The 26,152-nt window shown below is 36.1% G+C and overlaps 1 protein-coding gene across 11 annotated transcripts in view; it reads right to left on the bottom strand.

Moving 5' to 3' along the window:
• SMG7 (SMG7 nonsense mediated mRNA decay factor) overlaps nt 1-26,152 on the bottom strand; it is an 81,884-nt gene that overhangs the window by 4,192 nt on the left and 51,540 nt on the right. For 4 of the 11 annotated variants that reach the window (XM_017524368.2, XM_037737069.1, XM_037737065.1 and 1 more), the window contains 16 exons: nt 23,399-23,570; nt 22,140-22,211; nt 21,143-21,293; nt 20,643-20,778; nt 16,772-16,934; nt 16,273-16,429; nt 12,664-12,734; nt 11,460-11,520; nt 9,105-9,224; nt 7,856-8,144; nt 5,737-5,881; nt 4,913-5,295; nt 3,904-4,272; nt 3,023-3,172; nt 986-1,066; nt 374-533 (listed from right to left, as the gene is read on the bottom strand). In XM_017524368.2, the coding sequence (XP_017379857.1) occupies nt 374-533; nt 986-1,066; nt 3,023-3,172; nt 3,904-4,272; nt 4,913-5,295; nt 5,737-5,881; nt 7,856-8,144; nt 9,105-9,224; nt 11,460-11,520; nt 12,664-12,734; nt 16,273-16,429; nt 16,772-16,934; nt 20,643-20,778; nt 21,143-21,293; nt 22,140-22,211; nt 23,399-23,570 (2,680 nt within the window). Of the gene's footprint in view, nt 1-373; nt 534-985; nt 1,067-3,022; nt 3,173-3,903; nt 4,273-4,912; nt 5,296-5,736; nt 5,882-7,717; nt 8,145-9,104; nt 9,225-11,459; nt 11,521-12,663; nt 12,735-16,272; nt 16,430-16,771; nt 16,935-20,642; nt 20,779-21,142; nt 21,294-22,139; nt 22,212-23,398; nt 23,571-26,152 lie in introns of all 11 variants that reach the window. The other 7 variants (XM_017524363.2, XM_017524361.2, XM_017524362.2 and 4 more) reach the window with 3 other exon arrangements.

The raw sequence follows: 26,152 nt of genomic DNA, 5'->3' as shown, positions 1-26,152 counted from the left end.
GCTGAGATGGAGGGACTGCTTGAGCCCAGGAATTTGGGTCTAGAGTGGGCAACATAGCAAGACCCTGTCTCAAAAAAAGTGCAACTTTTCCTGCAAAGAATGAACATCTTACAAACAAAAGTAAAAAACAGCTGGGACCATAAGATAGAACCTCTGTTTTCTCCCTTATACCTCTGCTGGCTATTGAGAGTGTAAAAATCTTTGTCAGTAGCATTCATTACATAAACTGGCTTTTTTTTTTTTTTTTTTTTTCCTTTCTGGGGGGAAAAAAAAAAACCCAACAAGTGATACATATATTTATAATTACAGAATCACCCCTTAATCAATTTGAGTGTACAGAAAATGCAAGGTCTATAATTTAAATAGTTAATACCTGAACTGGCAGGAAGTGATGGAGACCACGGAGTTCCTTCAAAAAGGGAATACAGAGATGTTTCCTGGGGAGCCATTGAGGGATTGAGTTCTGCTTTGGAGCTGGGTGCCAGGTTCTTCCCGTATACCTCATTGAACATACTATTATTTGGGTATCTTTCCTGAAAGACATGACAGTCACGTTATAAACTCACTCCAAGGAAAGAGATTTGAGAAAATCCAATGTCTTATTCATGGATGCTTGGTACACTTTGAAGGCTTTTATTTTTTTGTTTGCTTCAATTTTCCAGTCAAATTAATTTTCCTCTTTGCTTTCTCTCACCCTTAAATTTGCTCTACGTAAACCTCCTAGGTTGAAAATGTGAATAATTTATTTGGCTCAACAACAGAGCCCTAAGGGTTTCAATATTAATGAGGAGTTAAAGGGTTTTAACTCATGAGGAACAAGCCACTAGTATGCCCCAATCGGAGACAAGGGGGATAAAATCAAATGCCTGGAATACACTAATATATGGAAAATAAAGGAAAAAACAGACATACTGAAACAGTATGCAAAAGAAAATGATAGGTCCACACTAAAAGCAAACAGCAGGATTTTTCACTGTTCACCTACCTGATTGAGAGAGAATCCGGTGAGGGACAGGAAAGAGGATGAATGTGACATGAGCTCTGAGGGCTTCTCCAATAAGGATTTCTTCAGTCCCAGAAAAAAAGGTAATTAAGTTATACCTTCAATTTTCTTAATATTAATCTTATGATACTATGGAACCAAAGCAAAGACCATCATTTAAGCATGCCTGTATTTGCCTATCAAGGACAATTTGAGGCTCCAAAGACGTGAACTCAAATCTGCTACTACCATGACACCATCTAAGTGTCAGTTGCCACAGGTGAATAGAATCCTCCTTTTATAATCGAATCTAGTCAGAGAGTCTATTCTGGCAGGGTCCAGAGATGCTGGTAAACTGCATTCTGAGTGTTTATGAGGCAGGTACCTCAGGAATCCACTTGTCAACAGTTGCACTTAAAACAATCTCAAAACAAAATGCTGAACTGTTCCAACACTGTTTCTCTCCACCCCACAATTTTTAAAACATTTACATTGGTGACTTAAAAAGCCTTTTAAATCCATTTGACAAATGCCTTTGTTAATATGCTTTTAAAGCAGCTCTATTTGCAGTATATATTAAAATAGTTGCTAAAAATCAAGCTTACATTTATTGCTCTAGCAAAGTTATTAAAAGAAACAGCTGAATCTCTATGCTGCCACTGACTAGCTGGCTAACAAAACATTACTAAATGCCTATGACAAGTGAAGCACTTTGATATATATATCATTAATGTTAAATATAGGAAGAGTTATAGTCAAGGTTTTTTTTAACTCGTTGTTTTTTAAATATGAAAAAAAAACCTGAAAACACTCCCAATTGTTCTACCATCAGCTCCATTTCCAACGAAAGCGACACTAAGGGAACAGGAACAGGAACTAAGGGATTAGGAAACAAGTAGACAGACAGGCACTACTCTCAGTCCTTCAAGCCACTCCAGCATAAAAGCAGCAAGAAAGGCGAACACGCAGAGGCAGCAGTACAGCAGCTGGGCTTCCACAATCCCCTATGCACTCAGTCATGGCACTACTACCATTTGGTCTCCAGGGGATCTTTTCTTGCTATTATTTAATAACTTGGTATGGGGCCTCTACTGCTACCACCCAGGCAAATTCTTAAGGAACTTCAAGTGCCAGGGATGGCAGCAATGTCATGAAAGCTGTTAAGCTTTTATTTTTCCTGATACTAAAATTAATGCATTTTAATTTTACAAACGTGTTCTTGCCCTGTGTTTATGAGAAACAGCAAGAAAGTAAAATTCACTATCTTTTTATGTCTTATTAAGGTGTCATAAAGAGAGGTTGAAAAGCCTCACAGCATACATCTTTCTTTCCATCTGTTATACTCCCCACTCACAATAAAATATAATATGAACACTGACAAGCATATAGAATGTTCTTTGAAATGCAGGCTGAGTTCTCAGATTGTATTTTATGTGATTCTAGTTATTTATTTCCATATTGACTCATTTATAACACTGACAATGTTTATAATTAGAATCCTCTTCATTTTTACTCATTCTATTTATGAATCCAACTGTGAATTTAGATCAGGACTCTTTCTGCATTTAACCAAACAAAAAAGAGCCATATACTGTTCAATAATGTCAGTAAAAAAAAAAAAAAAAAAATCAAGAGCATATTTCCTTTCATATTTTGGCTACCTATGAGAAATAAATCTCACTGTTCCCACACAAGATTAAATGACACTTAAAATTTCTGAGTCCAGACAGAAGTGTCACCTGAAAAGTGAATTAATTTGTCACCATCATACCTTGTGTGTGACCAGCTCTGCAGGATTCTTTCTTGATAACACATAAAACCAGGGCATGCCTCTAGGATTTGGGGGAACTATGAAGTCAGAAATATTCTGCTATATCCTACTACTATCTTAAGATTGGTTTAGGTAATTAGAAAATATGTTTTACAGTTCTGTAAAGGACAGCCCCAGGAAAAGAAAAAATCACCTCATCTGTGTACTACAATATCTCAGAAAAGCAGCTAGGGGTTAGAGCAAGAAGCAGAATTATGTCAAATACATACAAAAAGGCTTCGTCCAGGAAGAGAGGCGAGAGGCCCCAGTAGAGCTGGGTAAAGATCAGGAGGGTTAGAAAAAATCAGCTCTTCCTCTTCCTCCAAGGCAGCCAGACTCTTTAACAGGTCCGGAGGAAGCAGAGGGGAGCTCTTGGGGTCCTAGTGACAGAAAGGATCACAGTGAGATGCAATAAGGGATAACAAAAGCATAAAGGAATAGTGGCATAATTCGGTGGAAGAAGACAACTAAAGTCAAGGGGATAGTGAAATAGATGGTATTAGGCAAGGAGAAAAAGGCTCTGAAATGTAAAGGCAAAGTGACACAAGGACAATGATGGAGAAAGTTCAAGATAATAGAAAAGCAAAATATGGACAGAGTAGAACACAAAAGGTTAATGTGGCTGGTGAGTAAAACAATGCAGTGGAGCGAAATGATTAGAATATCTTGTGCTACCAAAGAGAGAAACAGATCTTTTAAAAAGTTACAAATATTCACCTGTTTCGCATGAATAAAAAGGGCAAGGAAAGGGACCTCCACTGTCCAAGATAACTAACTTTGGTCCTCTCAGAAAGCAATTTATTTAAATATTAGTAAACCTATTTTTAAACTTAGATGATTCGGCCCAACTGATAGGAGTGCTTTGTCTCAGAATTCTCTAACATGCTGTGTTGGAGGTTTATCTGCCAGACCATCAGAGTTCAAAGGCAGTCACAGAATTCTTCAGCTTCCAAACTAAAACATACTGTGCAATTTTGAGGAGGAAATCAAGAGCTACGCCAATACTCAGTGGCATATAGTACTAATGAACAAAAGTGGCCTTTTTATAAGATCTATTTGAGATATTCAAAAGATAGCCCCAGATTGTGGGGTGACAGGAAAGAATACACACCTCAAACGGCATCCTGGGCACAGGATCCTGCTCTGGACGGAAGACTGTTTGCCGTTTGCCCCTGCGGTCCATATTTGCTTGCTGTGCCATTACAGATCTGTTATCAGCCATGCTGTAGGAAGAATCCCAGTAGAATTCCGGGACCTTGACTTCTGAGGGATTATGGTTATATGGCTCCATGGGAAAAGGCTTCATTTTTTTTTCTAGAGGCTGCTGCTGCATTACAGGAGGTTGCAATGACGGCTCAAACAGTTTTATGGGGTCTTGGGTCTGAAGGTAGTAGGGCTGTTTCACAGGCATAATTTTCCCTAATGGGCCTTGAACCTGAGGGGGATTCCACAGCTGTTTGGAGGCATCTGCCTGTTGATACTAAAAAAAGAGATGCCTGTCATCAAGGTGAGGATAAAATGCAATATTACTTATAATCAATGCTAAAGAATCACAGAATGAACTTAAGGTATTTTCCAACCAACAAAACTCTAGGCAAGGCAGCAGTTTCCTTTACCTTTTGGCCTTTTCAATACACAGAGCTTTCTGAGAACAGATTATGGGCACCACATTCACATTTTCCTTCAATTAATTTAAGAGGTTGAATGAATTAATGAATATATTTGCATAAGAGTGTCTGTTTCCCCTTTCTGCTTCAAGTGCTGTGCTTCAAATGATGACATTTAAGATTGGTGTCACATCTGTCTTAGTACCTCATCAAGACTGTGATTCTATTTCCCTAGTAGTTTATGTTCCTATAGGAGAATTATTTGCAGAAAATCTATTTTCAATAAAACTGACAGTAGCAGCCAAGGAATGGTAGTTAAGATCAATATTTCATCCTTTACAAAAGGAAAACATTAAACTTTCGTAACAGTAGAGACAATACTTTTGTTTTCCCATAATTACTATAAATCTAAGGAAGAAGTATCTCAAAGTTTAATCAGCACTTCTAACACTGACTCTTTCAGCGTTTCCCCTTATTTCATTCAGCTGGATAGTACACACATCTATAACTTACCTGCTGGAATCCAGAGTGGTGAGGCGGGCTTTTCCCCAAAGCTGGCACAGCTTTTGTAGGGGATTGTTGTTGCTGAGTTAGAGCTTGAACCTGCAACTGGCTTGTAGACTGTGCTGTTGGCTGAGCTGGTAAAGATGTAAGGGGTTGCTGGGAAGGTGGCTGTGATTGTTGAGGTCCCTGGTTCATTGGCCCTGGTCCAGAGGGCCGTTGCTGGCTGTAAGGAATGTGGGACTGTTTCCCAGCTTGCACCTGGTTTCCTGCTGGAGAGTGAGCTGTAGGCTGAAGAAAGGTTCCTGGGACAGAAACACCAGCTGGGAAGGTGTAACCTGAGCCCATAGAAAATGCCACAGGAGGGGGGATAACATATGTTGGGGGCGGAAACCCTTCAAAACAGAAGAACACAGCTTTAGTTCGAATGAAACAGCAAAAAAAAAAAAAAAAAAGCAAAATGTCAGTGTTTTGGGTTTTTTTACAGGTGGGTAGAGGGAGTCCTCCAACATATCATAAAACATATCAGCCATGTTGTCAATCTTTAACTTGATTTTAAAAACTAGACTGATACTTTTCCTTTATCCACTGAAGTAATCAGTATTCTGTAAGCAGCTTCTGTGTTGAGTGATAGGATTTCCTTCGTAACAACAAACATGCACTTGCATGTACACTACACAGAAACAGCTCAAAAGTAATTTTAGAAGCATTAGGGCAAATATAACTTTTTATGGCTTAACAACATTACTCCAACAGAATATACATTTCTCAGTGAGTGAACAGAAATTCTTGCACAGAAAAGATTAAGTAGAAGAAATTACAAAACATGTATTTACCTGGCCTGCTGGGAAGAGGAGGGAAGGCTCCAGGGTGATGAATGGGGATGAACTGGGAGTTACTTGCTTGAGTTGGAGTTTGAGTTACCGGTGTTTTTCTGGCTTCAGACACTGGAGTCTTTCTTAGTTCTGTCTGGGATTTTACCTATGACCAACAGAAGCAAAACTATCTATAATAAACTGAAACTCAAAAGTGTCAGAAAGAAGCCCCTACTCTTAAGAAAGTATTTAAAACCTCATTAGATCAAAAAGTACCTGCTAAAGACATTTAAAATCACCTGTTAAAAATGGAAAATCAAAGCAAATTATTTAATCGCCAATAAAAGATAATTTTACTATCTTAGTTTTACAAATTATTTTGCTTTGCCATGCTTGCAAAAATCCAAATATGTAAAGGACCTTAGGGCACATTTGTTTTAAAAATGAGATACCTGATGCTAACAAGTTGAAAAAAACTTGTCTATGATCTTAAGGTGCTTGTTATGGGGCCCAGGGTACTCTATACTCTAATTCATTAAATAGCATACATGTTATGAATTAATAATGACTATTAACCCATAGCTGAGGTATTTTGGCCCTCAGTTTAATTTCATCTGGGTAGCCTAAGTAGACAGTCAGGCATCCACCCTCCACCCTGCAACTTTACCACCCTTCAGAATAAATAAGGATACATTCAGCAGTAAGGCCCAGGCCCCAAGATCCTACAGATGGAGCCAGAGAGAAGTAGATGTCATATGCATTGCTCAAAGTTGAGCAAAATGAGGGAAAATGAGTAGCATTTATAGAAAACTTAGAAAGAGGTACAGAGTGTAGTGACATGTTGACTCTTTCTTTAATCATTTATTGGTGATTTGAGTTGGATAAGAAACCAAAAAGGAGATACTATTTCAGTCTGGACCTTATTAAGAGCAGTTATAGAGAATGGAGGCAGGCAAGCAGAAAATGCTGGACTTATCCCTGTAACTCTGATCCTTTGGCTTTCCAGTTCATTTGGTTTTTTCCCTTGCCCTTTCCCAGCATCTCCTACTCCCCCCATGTCTTAATTTCTACCTTGTCTTTCTCTCTCCCTGCTATAATCTTAAAATGGAATTATTTTCTTATTTCTCTTTCTCAAAAAAATTAGAAAAATACATCAAAGGTACTATTTATTTGTAAGCAGCCTTCAACAATGTAAAGTTTCTCATGCAAACACATTCATTTACTAAAATGTGTTAAGAAATCACATGGCCACTTAAGTATTTAGTCAAACATTAATAGTATTAATAAAACCATCACAGAATAAAGGTCTTTTTCTGTTTATATGACATCATCTATTTGGAAAAATATTTTAATAAAAATAAAGTCACAAATAACTGAGCAGTGCTTATCTTTTCCCAGCAAGAAGCCTGGGTTCTTGCTTTATAAATTCCTAGGATCCAGGATAAGATTAAAGTGGTATTAATACCACTAGCTGGGACAAGTATAAATGTCAAGAAAAAAAGCCTCACATGTTTCCAAGAAAAAAATATATATCAATATTTTTATGTACACACACACACACACACACACACACACACACACACATTCATACATATAAAATAGTGAACCAAAAAAAATTTAAAAACCTGCATACGCCTTAATATACTCTTGGTTCTACTGGATCTAAAGACGACCCCAAATCTCCACTATAGCATTAACAAATGGTAATTATATCTTCCAAAGAAAATATAATTCTGGGTGTAAGTGATGGCTTTGCAACTGACCCTTTCAAACTCTTAAATTGGAGAGAATTGACAAAGGTGTCAAACCAGGTTGAGATGTTTTTTTACTCCCAATTCCCAAGAATTGCTAAAGTAACCATCTATCACAGCTCTTTATATAACCTTACTATGCATTTGAACTTCCAGGACAGCCAATTCTCATGCCTTTAGAACAAAATGAAAAAGTCTTGCCTTTTGTGTGAGCCTTCCTCTAGCTGCTTTATAGTTCAAATACAGCTTACCTGCACTGCCACATTCTGCTTTCCTGTTTCCTGTAACTTTTCTAAGGTGCATTTCTTGGTTTCAGTTTTCCTCTTGTTGTTGTCCTTCTTTCCATCATTCTTAGTTACAGTTATTCCTTTGCTATAGTCCCTTCTCACCTCTTTGGGAGGAAAACTTCTTCCCTGGTCTCTGTTCACTTCTCGTGGCTTAATGTTCTCTTTGAAGGTAACCATTGGCTTCTCTCCTGTGTCACAGTTGTTGCTTAAATTTCGGCTTGTAGATAGCACTGACTTCAGCCCTGGGCTCCCATCTGCAGCCAGCGACTCTATCACAGATGATTCTTGCAGAATAAGGTTCTCTTTGGCTTCACTGGGGTCTTCCAGTATTAATTCTGGAATTTCTGTGATAAACAACAATTTCCCTACCTCATTTTCACACTGAATCAACCTAAAAAAGCAAAAATAAATCCATATATGAAAAACATTAACTTAAAAAATAGTAACAACTGAATTGTGTATGGATTAAAGTCAACATATTCCTAGCATTAAGAACCACAGAAACAGCAGGATATAATGATACGGACTCAGAAAACCCAAAAAGTAGTTATGTAGAAACTGAGGTTCCCATTATCACATTTAACATCATCACAACATATCCCTCTGCTCTTTCAATGTTTGCTAGTAATTACATTTTCCGGGATGCTTCAAGTGCAAGACGCTAGGGCCCTTGATACTTCCTCTAAGGTAGTTATATATAACTCCTATTTTATAGATGTGAAAATTGAAGCTTGGAAGCGGTAAGTTCATTCAAATATGCAAGTATTTAAGTACCTACTGTGTGACAGGAACTTGAATACAAAAATGAATTAGTTACTGACTTTGGAAAGATTATAATCTACCAGGGAGATTCCAAGGACACCCACTTGGGAAGCTGCAGAACTAGAAATGACACTCAAACCAATCGAATTCCAAAACCTGCATTCTTTCCCCTACACTACCACATCTGGTTTGTGCGTAATTAGCTACTAGCACCATTTTGGTCTGTCCTGCCTGAAACTAACCACCATGCCCAGGCCAATACAAATTACCATGACTGTGAAAGTACAATTCAGCCAGATTTACAGAGATATTTACAAATCAGAGCAGCAACTCATGATAAACAAGAAGGACAACCAAATCCTCTATAATACACAGTGTAATGGGGAAAATGGAGATTCTGAATAAAGAGTATATTTATTATCACTGGGTGATAATTAGATGTTGTGCTACCAACATGCTGACTTAAGAGTTCATGATTGACAATATTTATACCAAAGCTTAAAATACATAACATGGGGGTGGGGGGTGTGTGTGTGTGTGTGTGTGTGTGTATCTAAAAAGGGGTAGACCAGAAGCTCCATGGACATACCTTGGCTGATTATCAGCGATCCATTTGCCTATAGAGATCAAGCGCTGCTGTCGTATTCGTCGTTGCTGACCTTCTTTGTCTCCTGTAATACCCTGGTGACCTTTGGAAAAATCCAAGTTCCTAAAATTGACACAAGCAAATTATGAGAATATTAAATTGCTAAAGATATTTTCCAGGCAACTAAGTTCACCTGATTAACTGTAATGTCTTCAGATTATTTTCCATATAGGTCAGCTACTTGATGTAATCAACTGCATTTATTAGAATTTATACTCCCAAAGATTTTTACAAACTATGAAACAAGAAAATATACAAATTCATTATATTAATGTAGTATTTTTACTTACATTTCACTTTTTAGTTGGGGAAATCAAATAAACCACAACTTTTTATTAGGAAAGATTCTTTTATCATTTTAAGAATAAAGTTTTATAAACACTTATCTTGCATGCTAATTAATTTGCTTGAAATGGCCATGGGAATGCTAAGAGTCTCTGAAGTGTCTATTCTAATAAACAGTATTAATCTATCCACTTTATGGTGGTCCATTCTAAATCAGAAAAATGTGTCAATACCATAAAGCACATAGAGCAACTCATTGATATCAGAAGGGTAAGCCAAACTGAAAAAATAATGATTTTTCAGATTTCTCCTTATTAAACTTTTTTAAAAAAGAACATTTAAGAATTGCCAGGCAGAAGGCTAAATGCTGAGTCCCTACCTTCAGGAATAAATAATAATGATTCAATCTGATAAGCAGCATAATAAAAACTATGCAAAGAATAAGTGAATATAGTAAAAGGAGTATGAGTTCCTTCTTAGAAGCTCTGAAAGGTTTCACAGAGTGACACCTGAGCTAGACCTTGACGAGGTGTGGGTAAGTGCTTACCAGGCTGGTGATGGAATGGCAGTAGAAGAGAAGAAAATGTTCTAGGTACAACATGAACGAAGGTGTGGAGGAATAAAAATAGGGAGCTATTCAAGGACAGCACATAGCGTAGAGGGTTTGTAAATACTGGGGGAAGTTGCAGGAAATGAGGCTGAACAATTAAAAGCTAGACAGTGCTGAAACTTGAGCATCAAGCTAAAAGAGACAGTAGGGCAACCAGGAATGGGTAAATCAAAATATGAGTCATGGAATATCACTGTTTCTATACTTAAAAACGGTAACTCTAGAGGCAGTGTAGAAACAGACTATAGGAGGAGCAGAACTATACGTAGGGAGGTTTTTATACTTCAGGCAAACTGGTGATAAAAGCCTGAACTATGTACGAGGAAATAGGTGGAAGGAGTTGAACCTAAGAAGCATTTCAGACATAGAATTATAAAGCCTTGGTGAGAAAGACTAATGGAAACAAGGGTTTTTCAGATTTCTAGCTTGGTCATATGGATGGTAATGCCACAGGCACAGATAGAAAACAGGCAAAGAAGACTGTTTTTTGGCTGACCAAACAGGAAAACATAAGCTCAACTTTTGGTCATGTTAAAGTTTAAAATGCATAAGGGAGATTAGATTGTTAGAATATGGGTCCAAACTTCAAGAGAAGCCAGAGCTGAAAATTTGGGACCTAACATCCCACAAACATAGGGATGGATTTCATCAACAGGGAGAATGTAGAAAGTGGGAAGGAAAGGAGAAGAAAAGAATCCTGGAAAACAACAACATTCAGAGGCATGTAGTTTAAAAGTAATAGTGAAAAAGACTGAGTGCTAAGTGTGGAATAAACAGTATCACAGAGCTAAGGAAAAAGGTTTCATGAAGAAAGGGGATCAACGGACTCAATGCTGAAGAAAATTCAATAGAATGAAGATTGTAAAGAGGTCACTGGTTTTTCCTATCTAGAAGGGCACTGATAGTTTAAGCTGGGAGTTGAAATGGAATCAGTCAGGCTGGCCCACACTACTTTTTAAGTTTGATGATGAAAAGATAAGGCAACGTAGGAAAATATGAGAATATAAATTCATTTCACTGTTTTAAAAGAATGGGGCACATTTGAATGTTACTAGGCTAAAGGGAATTAGTTGTTAAAAAAAAAAAAAAAGGAAAGAAAAGACACTGGAAATATAATGCAGATAGGATACTGGATGGAGCAAGGTTCTTAGGGAGGTGAGAAGGGATAGGATCAAGGGCAAAAATGGAAAGGTTAGACTTTAATCTTTATTACACAGGAACTGAAGACATGACAGATACAAATCTAATTCACAACAAACTTTCACTATTAGTTGCTGTTACAAAAATAACACACAGCTGGGACAGATCAAAGATTCCTCTATATCCAAGCCCAATTCCCTGTTATTTTTAATAACAACTGCAATCACTGGCAATGAAGTAAAAGCACTTCAACTATCACCTACCTGAAAGAAGGTCTCAACGCCAAGAATCCTTGCAATTCAAACTCCTCTGGAAGTGGTGTTGCTAAAGGGTCAAAATCAAAATTTGCAAACATTTTAATTAAAATGTTGTTTGGTAGAATACTGCTCACTAAATTTTTTAAAAAATTAATATACAGAAAGTAATTATAATGCTTATAGTTTGTTCTCTACTCTTCTTTATGTAATCCTGATGAAAATAACTCACCTGTCAAAACTCTGCATGTTATCTTTGAGACACAGACATTCCCCTAATATTCAATGCTGAGGAGGATGGCTTTTTAAAAAATTGGCAGTCTTAAAAATTCATAGTCTTGGATCTAGTAATCCCAATGTTTAGATTACCTGTCTCTTTTTACTCAAAGTACTGAATAACGTTGACATCATCTGAGAACTTGTAAGAAATACAAAATCTTGGGCACTAATTCAAACCTACTGACTCATAAACTGTATTTTAAAAAGATTTGGGTGATTAATGTGCAAATTAATGCCCGAGGAGCACTAATTTAACAGGAGGAAAAAAAAGACCAGAAAGCAGCCAAGCCCGAGATTGTTCAGTGCAGCATTAACTAAAATGGGGAAAATTTTAAAGCAACAGAGAGTGCATAAATAGATTATAGCACTTCCATAGGATGGAATATTATGAAACCAGTAAAAGTCATGTTTTCAAAATGCTTAATGACAAAAGAAAATGCTAACAATATAATACTAAATTTCAAAATCAGGCACAAAATTATATTTGATATGAATCATTTCCTATGTGTGTGTACACGTAAGAAAAAGGTCCAAAGAAGATATACTATCATGAATAGTAAAAGGTATCTCTGTATGGGAGATGTGTGTTCTTTTTGTTTGTACCAAATTTTCTATGAGTATTACTTTGACAGAGCAATGTTCACAATAATTTTCTTTTAATAATAAGAATGAGGAGGAAGGAAAGACAGAAAGCATCTGAAGGTATTACACATTCTTCTGAACTCCTATTTGAATGATGCTAAATGAGAACACGCTGGCAGAATTGGGAGCACATTATCTACCTCCACCCACTTAATGTAGAGCTCACAGTCACTTCTGAGATACTGAATTTAAAGTCAAACATTCATCACAAAAGCCTCTTCTTCTCTGGCCTTAAGCACACCATTAATGATGGAGAATTGCATCAACAACACAAGGTTAGGGTAGCCCTTACCATTAGTACTTGAGAGGTCCTCTTCATGGGGATGGAAGCTATTCAGAAGAGAAATCAGCCAGGGCCAAATGCTGTAAATTAAAGAAATAATTCAGATTTTATTTTTATATAAGAGAAACCATATAAGCCATGATAGGTCCTGGACTTTATGTATTTTCCTCTTATTTCAGCATTTCAAAGGCAGTATAATTTTTAAAAATGTATTTTCAAAGATATACTACAAATGATAAAGATACAACAAAGGGGAAAAATTTCCATGACAGAGAACTACTACTGTAGATCATGTCCCAGGCTCCTAATTCAACAAACAGTGAAAATAATTTGTCACTTTTGAACATGGAAAACTGAAATAGGCTGAGAAAATCCTAAGCAAATAAACAACATACTATGTTTTTATAAAGCTTTCACATACATTATGAGTTGTGGAATCCACTGTTAGTTCTTTAATCTGTGACAGGGTATGGTTATACCACACAAATCACATTCCCTGTTCAAAGTGATAATACCTCTTTTTTTAATGGTACAAAAAAGTCCACCTTGTTACAACAGCCTCTCTGTTTCCTAATACACAGTCAATTTTTGTGAAAGCTTACACACAAAATATTAGAACATACCTTTTCCACTATTCATAAGTAAGTTCTACATATGTATTTGTTACCTGTGTCCATGGTTCCGGAGTGATGTATGTTGAAGTATCCATTACGGATTTAGATTTATAAATATCACTTTACATATAAACATTTGTATCAAAGTCTGTTATCTTTCAAACATAAGAGCAATTTATAAATCTCATGTAATATATATGGCCAGGCAAGATTTTTTTTAGGTGAGACAAATGCAATTAGTTTGAGTATTTATTTGCTAGGTTGGGAACAGATGTGATGGGTGGAAGTAGCCATGTTGATGGCTTAAAATAACTTGGTTTTGGCCTGGAAACAATTACTTTGATTTTCCTACAGCAGACTCATCTATCTAATCACGTTACCCTTAAGATAGTGTGAAGCTTACCTTTGAATATAGATCAACCAATTTTTATTTAAAAAAAAAAGCATGAGGTGAGGTGCCCATGGTAGAGAAACTGGATATAAATAATCACATCATGGAAAACCTAAGTTAACAACTATTTGGGACAGTTGTACACTTTGAAATATGGGAATATGCTACTTTAAAAATATTGACATATACCCACATCAAAAAATAAACAAACAAATATTGAAGAATCAATGTCTGTTACAAACCTTTGAGGATGTAATAAGACGTAGCTGGAAAAAAAGGTTAGTGACCTAAAAAAGAATATTATACTGGTACAATGTCTTCAAGCAACACACATAAGCTCTCGAGAAAACACTGCAGAATGAGTGGATGCCCTATTGATATACTGCTTTACCCTGTAACTGTTTAAGAAGGGAAATCACTATTCCATGTATTCATTAGCTTAAGAGAGTATGTTCTCAAAAAAGTACAAGGGAAAGTAAATTCTAGAAACTGAGAAGGCCCAGATATAAAAAACTGAAGAATATTTGAATATATATGAAATTCTGAGTTCACAAAAGAAATATTGTTTTTCCATTACTTAAAAGATATAAATGAACATTATTACTTTATGTATTAGACACATAAGGAAAATCTTCAGTTTTGAAGAGATATCCCATGCTAGTCTTCAAAATGAGTACTAACATAACTTAAGATAGAATGAAATACTTGCAAGGGCATAATTCTAAACATCTTGGTAAATCTGATAGGAGGAAGGGGAAAAAGTAAATGACAAAAAAAAAATGAAGGGAAAAAAATGTTTGCCAATAAAGCTATTCCTTCCGGCTGAATATCTTTTGCTATGAGAAGAAATGGGAATATACAGAATGGGCCAAAAGGATAATTGTACAAGAACAACAATAAGAAAAAGGAAAACACAATAAAAATAACAATCCCTACCTATAAATATAAAAACTCTAAGCAAGTGGCAAAACACACAGTTCTTCTTTTGTAACATTACTAATATAATATACTGAACTAAACATGTTTGAGTTCTGGAGTACACAGGAGTAGAAAAACCATACAGCCTGAGTTAAGAAATGAAAATTTTGTGTAAGGAAGCAATGTCTGAAAATCTGTATTACTAAAACCTATGCTAACATTAAAAGGAAATGTACATAGTATATGCTGTGCTATGTTCCTAAACTCTATTCATGACAATGACAAAATATCATGGAAAGAGCTTATAGTTACATGAGAAAAGACAATCATGAAGCAGACAGACTATAAGGTTTTTTTGCCTTTTTTTTTTTTTTAAGACAGTCTCACTCTGTAGCCCAGGCTGGAGTGCAGTAGCACTATCTCAGCTCACTACAAACTCCGCTTCCTGGGTTCAAGCGGTTTTCCTACCTCAGCCTCCCAAGCAGCTGGGATTAGACATGCACCACAATGCCCAGCTAATTTGTATTTTTTCTTTTTTTTTGAGACGGAGTTTTGCTCTCGTTACCCAGGCTGGAGTGCAATGGCGCGATCTCGGCTCACCGCAGCCTCCGCCTCCTGGGTTCAGGCAATTCTCCTGCCTCAGCCTCCTGAGTAGCTGGGATTACAGGCACGTGCCACCATGCCCAGCTGATTTTTTGTATTTTTAGTAGAGACGGGGTTTCACCATGTTGACCAGGATGGTCTCGATCTCTTGACCTTGTGATCCACCCGCCTCGGCCTCCCAAAGTGCTGGGATTACAGGCGTGAGCCACCGCGCCCGGCCTAATTTGTATTTTTAGTGGAGATGGGGTTTCACTATGTTGGCCAGGCTGGTCTCAAACTGACACCTCAAGTGATCCACCTGCCTCAGCCTCCCAAAGTACTGGGATTACAGTTGTTGAGCCACAGTACCTGGCCCATAGGGTCTTAAAAGTGGCTTAAAAAAGGCTTTCTAAGTTGTGACCTTGGCCAATATATATGCTGGGCCACAAAGCAAAACTTGCAAAGAGACCCTCCTTAAATATACCATGAAAATATGCAGGGGAGGAACTTCCTATCTGGTGCTAAGCCATCATGGAAGTATTTATTTCTATAATCAAAGGTACACTGAAAGTTTTCATTTATCATTGTAAAATCAACAGTTCCTAAGAACTGTCAGAATTACCGTGAGTAGCAATGACAAAGAAAATGGTGAGAATCAAAATAACTTTCAATCTTTATGTTTCAAATAAACAAATATTCAAACTGAGTTTTACTGTAAGACAACATCAAACAGTTTGTGTATAAAAAAAATGAAAGAAATAAAAATCTCTTCAACTCTTAAACAGAAAATTGGGGAATACTGTAACAGATAAGAAACAAACTGGTTTTACTTCAAGTTCACTTTGAAATGTGAAAAATGCCTTTTCCCCAGGACAGCAACTGAGAACAAGGGAGTGTACAGGGAGTCACGAATCCTTAAGACTAAGCCTCACATGAAGAATTCAAATAAACAAATGAAACGCATACAAAGAGGTCTTCAGTTCAACTTCCAGAGAGTCGGCAGAAAATACAGTCTTCCATTGTTCAAACACTGTATTTTAGAAGGCAGTTTTTACATATTTGTGAATATCAAACAAAGCACACAAGTTAACATGAAATTCTAAAAACACTTACTACTGCCTTTCATCCACCACTGCCTCCTGGAAGACCCTGGGTCTGAGTCTTAGCCAGTCCATGGAGACCTTGACTGCTGGAAGAGGGTAGGTGTTGTAGGACTCCTCCTGAGACTCATTCTGGAGAGGACACTTGCACAGGATGCCAAGAAAAGACACTTGAAGAAAAAAATGTATTCAAAAAGCATAAGAAATCTGAAACCGTGCCAGTTCAAATTAAAATATTATGTGCCTTCTACTATATTCTGTTTAACACTTAAGTATCTTACAGTTTCTTCCTAAAATGACACTTTCTTTCCCGTATTAAAAATGTTATAAATACACTTGATGAGAAGGTGTCAGCAGATAAAAGGAGAGAACTGAGGGTTGAAAGTTATTCTGAGCTCCTGATTCAGTGTAAGAAATACGCTGTGCATTTTATGTCATTGTGCTTTGCTACAATGATGAAATGCCTAAGATGATGCTTTTCAAAAGAGATGGCACAGGTTAAGAATACTCACTAAAGAGGGCCAGCAACTGTGTCCAACATAGCTGTTCATCTTGGCTGTAACTATGCTGCTCCGTTTCATTGCTAAAGTCACGAAGGTGATGAAGTTGAAACAGGTTAATGACAGTGACATGAACTAACTGCTGAGAGTTGAAAGCTTTTTGGAATAGCAGCCTCTGTAAGAGAAGACAGAAGTACTGCATATATTATCAAGAACAGGAACCATCTTTGACACAAGAATTAAACTGGCAGTCTGTATTTAGAACCACCATGTGTAACAGAATTACAGATGAGTAAATGGTTCTGCCCTCAATCCCAGTATTTTGATTGGGTCTAATTATTTCCAAACTGACTTTCTATCTTGAAAGGAATTAATCTAGACACCACAGAGTTGTTTTAGCTTTTGTCAAACTTTTTTCCCCTAGGAAACTATACATTTTTAAATATGACCTGAGAAAAGTCTTTGAGTATTCATCCATAAATTTATACATCATCCTTTAGAAATTGTTTTATACAAGATATATACATATTAAAAAATTAAATTGGGACCAATCACTAGAAAGCAACAGAAAGATCCAAAAAATACTTTTTTGAACCCCGAGTACCTAAAGCATGACTTCCTAGATTTGTCATAAAATTTACTCTTTCAAAGGCTTGATACATTAAAACTTATTTTCTAAACAAGACATAGCAAGTACATATTCTGGAACACATACGAAATGACATATTAAAGCAACATTAAGATGTATTAAAGGCACTTCTACAACTGGTGTTTTCCCCTCTTAGAGAAGTACATGCATGATCATCAAATTTCATTTGCCCTCTTAATAACTGTGTTCACAGTGATCAGTTAACCAGCACTATAAACAATCACCCAGATACTCTCACAGTTGGTGCCTCACCTGAATTACTCTTCTACTTTAATATCTGCAATTGTTTTAGATTACCTTCGGGTAAAAATACTTTTCTAACAGAAGTTCCTAGTTTCATCCTACACTTTAGCTATAACCAGTCTTCCTCTATCCCCAGGGAAAATTTTTGCAGAGAGCAGGGATTATCACTAGCATTATGGTGGAAAACAGATAATCCTAACTTAAAGTTCCACCAGCAGTGACAGGAGATTCTACCATATCAGAAACTTACAGCTGCCTCTACCAAGACTACTCTGAGATTTTTGTTTTTATTTACATAAAGACCCTGAAATAGCCATAGTAAGTTGTATGATTCTAAGAGGAAAGTCTTTTATATTATCATTAGAGAATGCAATTTCATTCTACTTGAACTCTATCACAACTGTCAGTCTTCTTGCAATCTGCCATTTCATTGTACGTATATCTCTAGAATGGTTAGCCCTTTTCCAAAGATATCAAGCCTTAACCCTTCCTCAAAATTTCCTGAAATCCTGTCTCTTCCCCAGAATTTTCCCATAAAATTTCTCCTTCAATCTCTACAACTCACCTTCTAAATAAGCTGGCATTCATACAAATACTTAATACTGGTATAAAATTAGAATATTTAGTTGTATTTCTCAAAAAGCACTGTTTCTTACAAGCATAATATGGTAATGTATTCCCTGTATCTATAAATCCATTGGCATTAACTTTAGAAGGTAATATACTACTGAAGAGGTTCTTAGCCAATTGAATAATTTTCTAGTGTATGCACACAAGTATTAATCAATATGAACACACCCTAGTACTAACAAATGATAATGCAAATTCATGAAGATACAGACTTTGTCATGTTTTTCCCTATATCTCTAAAAGCCTAGAAAAGTGCATGGTACATAGCAGGACCTCAATAAACAACTTAGTGAATGAACAAGGGTTAGAAATAAGTTTATAATAATAGAGGGTTACAAGTAAGTTTGAAGTTACTCAGTTGCAATTTCCTAAAATTTGGATTGTATTGGAGAGGATCTTCCAAGGAACAAAACCAAATTAGAACTGATAAGATTTTGCTACGCAAACTTTCAACTGGAGTTGAGAAATATATTGAACTAAATACCATTAACAAACAGCCCACCTTTAACTTATAGAAAATGTATTACATCTCAATTCCTAGATCCCAGGCCTTAAATCCCTTAGTGGACCTCAATTTGGTAAACATTTCTGCTTAGTAGCTAAAGGTTGTTAGAAACACTGAGGTATACATGTTGATGATCCTAATTATCTATATATGCTTTAGAAATACTTTAGAAAATTTACTCCACTATGTTAAAATTTCACTCCAGCAATGTTCTAGTTCAACACTGGGTAAACTTTCAAATAGATCTGCCTCATACTATGTTTAACTTTAGAGTGCTGGAATGATACTTCCAAGTGTATTTTAGCAACTGCCCACCCACATTCACCAGAATTTCACATACAAAAATATGTATGTGAAGACAGTGTTAGCGTTTGAGGTTGAATCAAATGCAAAACTTACTAGGCTTCTAGACTAGAATAACTTACTTGGTGAAGATTTCATTAAGGTAGGGACCACCCACCACCACCACCACCAATTTAGAGAGTATTTCACAGAACCAGAGCTGGAAGCAATCTCAAGAAGTCGTCTAGTTCAATCCCCTATTTAGCAGGGCTGCACTTAAATAATCCAAGAAAGATGGCTGTCAATCTGACTCTTAAGCTCTCCAAAATGGAGAATCCACAACATCCCACAGTCAACCCCCCACAGATTTCAACTTAAAATTTAGGATTTTAGTTTTGACCTCAGGAAAGACAGACATGTTCTTTTCAAATAATCCTTCACATGTCTGAATTCTTACTATAAAAACTATTTAGACTTGTTTATTTCCAGGCTAAACAGCCTACGCCATGACAAAGTTAGCTGTTCTTTTCACACATCCAACCCTATAAATCATACATCAGAGGCTAAGTATATTTTAAAAAAAGCAAATGATAGCTATTTAAAATTATCTAGTGTAATATCTTGCACATAGAAAGTATCAACCAAAAAATGATTTCCTGTAAAAACTATTTCACACTGACTATTTTTGGCTAAAAAATAGTTTACCAGTGAACTGCTGGTAGAACTTAACTGTCCAAGTTCTACAGTCTCTTCAAATGTTTGACTTTTAGAAAACTTACAGAAATACTATGAAGCAATTATACACAATTACCCAAGCATATAGATACTTAGAAATAACCAAGAAATGTAAAATGTTCTTTGAAATTGTCATTTACTGTTTAACCCAGTGCCTAAAACAGTGACTGAATAGTCAAACAATTGTTGAATAAACTGAAAAAAAAAAGTTAATACTTAATTTTGACTTTCCCCTTATTTTATGCATTATACTACATTTGAACTGCTAATATCTTAACATACTAAAATACCATTTTCACATATATAAACAGAACAAAGGTCAATTTTATCTCCTCAAATTAGTAAAAGATATCCCCGTTAAATGAAATCCTCATTCCTTTCCTTCAAAGTACCACAATCCTGATGAATGCAACCACAATAGAAATAATGAACCATAGTCAAAGATGACTGCCAACAAAAAAAAAAGAAAAAGGAAAAAAAAAAACAGAACCTGGTTTGCAGAATGCAAATATCTATAAAGTAGGTAACTTAATCATATATAAGAATGCACAAACCATCAAAAATAGTAGTTTCAAAATTGAGGAGTTATTTTTTCCATTTTGATAATTTTTGTCAAATGGCAGCTACTCAAATGAAAACACTGCTATATTTGTCTGTACAGACTGTACCTCAGTTTAAATTGAAGAGAGGATATAAGCAAGGATTTCACACGCTTCAAATTTAATTTTTACCAACAGTTCACACAATTAAGTAAATACAAAAACTGGGTGTCAGTTTCCTCCAAATTTTATGCTTCCTGATTTAGACAAGACAAAAATTCTCTGTATCTGAAATCTAACCTTAAACTGTTCTTCCAATTTCTCTCGAAGAGGGCTCAACTTTTCCAAGCTCTTACTCAGGTACACATGACCGTGGAATTTAATAAAGGCCTTGATGAAGTCAGAAACACCCCACTTGGTTTTCACCTCATCTCGGCTGAAATGAAAGAAAAAAATTCCATGAATCTTAAGCAGCAAAATGGCTACAACTGCTTAAGGAGGCACTGGCTTGCTAAAACAAGTTATTACTTGATACACAAAAGAGAATTCTGTATTTGACTAATTTTTCAACTGCAACACACTCAAAATGAGTCAGTATTAACAGCCTGTGTACTCTTTTACTGGGACTGAATCAGATATTGACTGGTTGAAATTCAGTGACTATACACAAATTATGACAAATCTACATGTTTAGAAATAAGAGAAGCATAGGTCATTATTTTCTGTAAAACAAAGTATGAGAGTTCAAGGCTCCAGGTTACAAAGTCCTCTAGAAAACAAACAAAAAAAATCAACCATACCTTTCCAGTGCTTTAGAAAGTGCTTTTTGCAGATTAGTGGAGGCAGCTGGGAAAGGGAACTTCACAGCAATGCTTCTGCAGTAGTAGAAAATTGTGGTCAGATGGTCTCCTTTGGAAGAAGCTAAGATAGCCAACTGATTGTAAGGCTGACCTACAGGAGAAAGTTAAGATTCTGAAGTAACCTCAAGAATGACAAAGTCTTACTATCAGACTATGAATGATCAGTGTTTAAATGCTCAAATAAACAACGGGGAGTATTTGATAAGGTGAATGGGACTACCTCATTACAAACCAGCATAAAGTACAACGGCACACTTCAGCAATGGTACACAATATCATTTACAGGTTAAAAAGTCATAATTATGGTGGAGAGTGGCTTCACAAAGGGCTATATAGCAAATAATTTCAGCTTTGTAGGCTAAAGGGTCTCTATCACAACCACTCAACTTTGCCACTGTGGTGTGAAAGCAGCCAGAGACACTGTGAAACAAGTCGTGTGGTCAGACTGCCATCCCTGCTTTAGACTCTTTCTAGAATCTAAAAATTTCAATGTCTTAATTCTTATTAAGAATGGTTAAAATCATCAAATATCTGGTGTAACTTCTTTAACTCAAGAACTACTGCTAATGCCTAGTTTAGGGCCATTACAAGGTTACCTTTTAGGTAATAGATTGTTTTTCTGCAGGAAAAATGGTGGCATCTAAAGAAATAATTATTCTATAAGCAATTAAGGAAGCCAGAATTGTAGAAACAATATCAAGTTATATTAAGAGATTCTATCTGTATTACTTTACTGACAATAAAAGTCATTTTACTTGTAAAACAAAAATTCACTTCAGTTTACATGGAATGTACAGTTAAATAGAAAAACACGACAATAACAAAACTCAACATTCATTGCTTTCATAAAACTTCAAAGGTGAGCCTTGAGTTATCTGCCACATTGTTATAAAGGACAAAGTATCACAGTCAATCTCAGGTTGATAGGCCCACTCACCATTGGAGGGGACAAGCTGAGCTGCATGCCTATAGTAGGACTCTGCCTGGCTGGTCTGGTTTCTGTATCGAGCTAAGAAGAAGAAGAAAGTTAGTTTTTAAAAAACTCAAAAAACAAATAGTAGGGTCGTATTTCCAAAACAGCTATAGTTTTAAGTTCTAAATATAATAAAGACATTAAAGTTAATTTAAAATTAAACGAAGAAAATACTTTAAAACAAATTAACTATAGGATTATGTGTGAAGTGTCCATCAGCCTTCCTTATTTGGGACATTCAGCATGTAACCAATTTTAAAGCTTACCTAGACCCCATATTCAGGTCCTCCAGTGTCATGCATCACCAGCTCCCACTATGGACTATGCTGGTGACCTGGAGCCGGCCCACAAGAAGGGGTGAGTTATATGGCACTTAAAAACAAAACAAAACAAAATACACTATACAATATGATCTGAAAATTATGTATTTCTTCAATATCTTATAAATTGATTTTGAAAAATGCCTCATTCCTATCACAATATTAAATATGTGTGTGCAAAGAATACATTTAAATCAAAACAACTTAAACACACTATCAATGAATCTCCCTGCCAATTTCACTGCTTACTCTGATGTGACCTCCTCATGGAACTGATGATTTGTAATATTCAGAAATCTAAAATCTTCAAACTTAAAAGCAATAATGTTCTTCATTTATTGTTATTTGAGGACAAGCAAAACATAATCCTATAGTTAATTTGTTTTACAACCTTTCTAGGTCACCTTAAAGGAATGAACGAGAATAAATGTTATGTAATATTCCCAGATAAAATACATTTAACAGAAATACAAATTAAACTTTAAAAAGGAAGCAAAATTAAAAATGAACTTTTAGTGCACTGGTAAGAAAGAAAGAAGGCAATTTCGCTTCAGAAGGAATAATTTACAAGCCCCACCAGAGTACAGACATTTAATTTAGAAAATATTATGGCACCACTTTGAAAAATTTAGCTTTGATTACATTTTTGCTGTTTATTATTTGCCTATACTACATAAAGTCTTAATAAAATTTAAATCTTAATATGAAAGTTACTTTCAAGATGCTCTGCCAATCCCAAAAATATTGAGAAATTTTAAGTTCCTTAGAACACATTTTATAGTTTCTTCTTATGACAATCTAAATTGTGTGTGTATGCTCAGCTTAAAGGAAAAGAGTTTCTTTCTATGACTACTCCAAAAAAAGGATGAATGTATTATCAATTCCTTCACAGCAAAGGCTCACCAATGTCTCCAAGGTGGACGAGGCAGTGCTGGCAGATATAGGAACAGGAGCTAGACTGTGGCTTCACTATGGCGCTGGTATGCGTCTGTTTATTGCTGATAATTCCCAATTGGGAAGACTTCACACGGCATGGTAAATCTACATTAAATACTGTACACAGTTCTTGTAATAACTAAAAGAAAAACAAAATTTAGTAGTAAGTCACAAGCACTCTAAAAGTAAAATTTATAAACTGTAAGATGTGTACCTAGTATCACATAGTGCTGAAATCTGAACAAAAACTGCATGAAAATTATATGGTAATCATTCACAGGATAACTAGTATCATTCATTATAAATCATACCTTTTGAATTCTCAAGTATTACAGCAATCTAGGATGTGCATTGAAAAGGAACAGCAGCATTTTAAAAAAAGATTACTTAACTGGATAGGATTTTCAGACATACTCAGCAAGCAAAGAAAACTACCACCCTCAGAAACACACAAAAATTTATTAGATATTGGTTACAAATTTAACTTAAATGCAAGCCAAGGTATTTGTCAGACTTTAGGTATTTCTTGCAATTTATTTTCTTAAGCTACATGCCAATTCACATGTCTTTGCATATACGTACAATAAATCTCATGTAGTGTAGACCTTTACTGTATTAACCCATTCCTACCTCCTCCCTTCTCTGTTCTTCAAGTATGAAGGTTCTTCTTCCTAGTCAGAGTTAACTATTCTGCCTATGTGTGCCTACTGCTACATTCTTTTCTGGCTCCTGTCTGTCTCCCACCTCTCCATTCTTTCATCTTCGTTCAACCTCTCATGCTTCTTTCCTATGGCCCACACACCAAATGTCTCCAACAGAAAAAAATAAGAACAAAAAACAAAACAGAGCTAAAACACTCCCCCTGACCCTAGATGCCTTTATAGCAGCCTTCTAAGGTCTCTTCCTCTTCTCAACCAAATGCCATTAAAGGAGTGCACACTTTTCATATCTGATTTCTCGACTTCTATTTACCCCTTAATCCGTTATGATCTGGCTTTCACACAATCTCTCTCCCTCCTCTCACCCAACCATCCATTACCACACTACTGAAACTACTTTCAGACAATTGGTTACCTAATAGCCAAATACAATGGATATTTTTCAGATATCATCTTATTGGACCTCTTTTGCTGACTTAAAACATCTGATCTTATGGCTGATTACTGAACTCTTCTAGTTCTCTGTATCTCTCCAACCATTCCTTTTCAGTTTCCTTCTTTGAAAGGCTTTTCTCCTCTCACCTTGCTTGCCGAGGGCTTATTTCTTGGCTGCACACAGTTCTTCACGCTGTTAGGAATATTTACTTTATAGTTATTCAAAAACTTACTTTCTAGTATAGTCATTCAAATATTATTATATTCATCCAAATATGTGCTAGTATATCAGACACACAGTAAACAAGAGAGATACAAAGATGAATAAGAAAATGTCTCCTTAAAGAGCTTGTAGCTAAATGCACAAGTCAGGTATAAAAAGAGAGAAGAAGAAGGGAGAGAGGGAGAGAGGGAGGAAGAAGGGGAAGAGAAAGGAGAGAAGGAGAGAGACAACATGACACACAGCCAATAGAATCTTCTACATTTGTAATATAACTTATTTCTCTAGGTTATTTGTCTTACTTTATCCTTGTGATAAAATAGTAGCAACACAGTATTCATAGCTATAAAGCTCAATTTTTTTTTCAGATGAGGATGTGAAAGCAGAAATAATCAAGTGACTGGACTAAGGTTATAGAATTAGAAATATTTTGATTCTATCACCACTCTAACATGTGCAGAATTCAAAATACAAAATAAGACACCCTAAGGGCTCGACTCAGAAGGATCCGAATCATGTCACCTTTTTCTTAAGATAAAAATCACCTCCATAACTAAATATAAATTCTGTGTACCCTTTCTCACTAGGCATGGAAATTATTTACTACATCTTTACCTGTACTTGTACATTTGTAATGGGCAAGAAATTCACTAACGTAAAATTGGGTAAACAAAGCCAGGCATGGTAGCTCGTGACTGTAATCCCAGGACTTTGGGGGGCCAAGGTGGAAGGATCGCTTGAGGTCAGGAGTTAAAGACCAGCCTGGGCAGCAAAGCAAGAATCTGTCTCTACAAAATAATAAATGAATGAATATAAAAATCAAATAAAATAAAAAATTAGACAAGTGTGGTGGTATGCACTGCTATAGTCCCAGCACTTTGGAAGACTGAGGCAGGAGGGTCACTTGAGCCCAGGAGTTCCAGGCTGCAGTGAGCTATGACATACACTGCACTCCAGCCTGGGTGACAGAGAGAGACCATGCCTTAAAAAATAAATAAAATAAGATGAATAAAAAAAATAGAGTGAATAAGTTAATGCCCTGAATGGGATGGATTAAGAAACAGAAAAAGCACAAGGTACAGGAAAGAACAACAACAACAACAACAACAAATATATATATACACACAGACACATATATACAGCTACACATATAAAATATATATATATACATACACACACACATATACATATATATGAAAAACAAAAAAAAGCAGATAACTATTGGAAATGGCAAGAAGAAACATGAGAGGGTTAAAGAGCTAACTTTAATAGGTAATGAAAAAAACAGACTGGCCGGGCGCGGTGGCTCAAGCCTGTAATCCCAGCACTTTGGGAGGCCGAGGCGGGTGGATCACGAGGTCAAGAGATTGAGACCATCCTGGTCAACATGGTGAAACCCCGTCTCTA

Source organism: Cebus imitator, unplaced genomic scaffold (genome assembly GCF_001604975.1).
Source record: "Cebus imitator isolate Cc_AM_T3 unplaced genomic scaffold, Cebus_imitator-1.0 Scaffold33, whole genome shotgun sequence".
NCBI classification, from domain to species: Eukaryota; Metazoa; Chordata; class Mammalia; order Primates; family Cebidae; genus Cebus; species Cebus imitator.
Note: the sequence above shows the minus strand (reverse complement) of the source record. Positions and strands in the feature narration are given on the sequence as shown.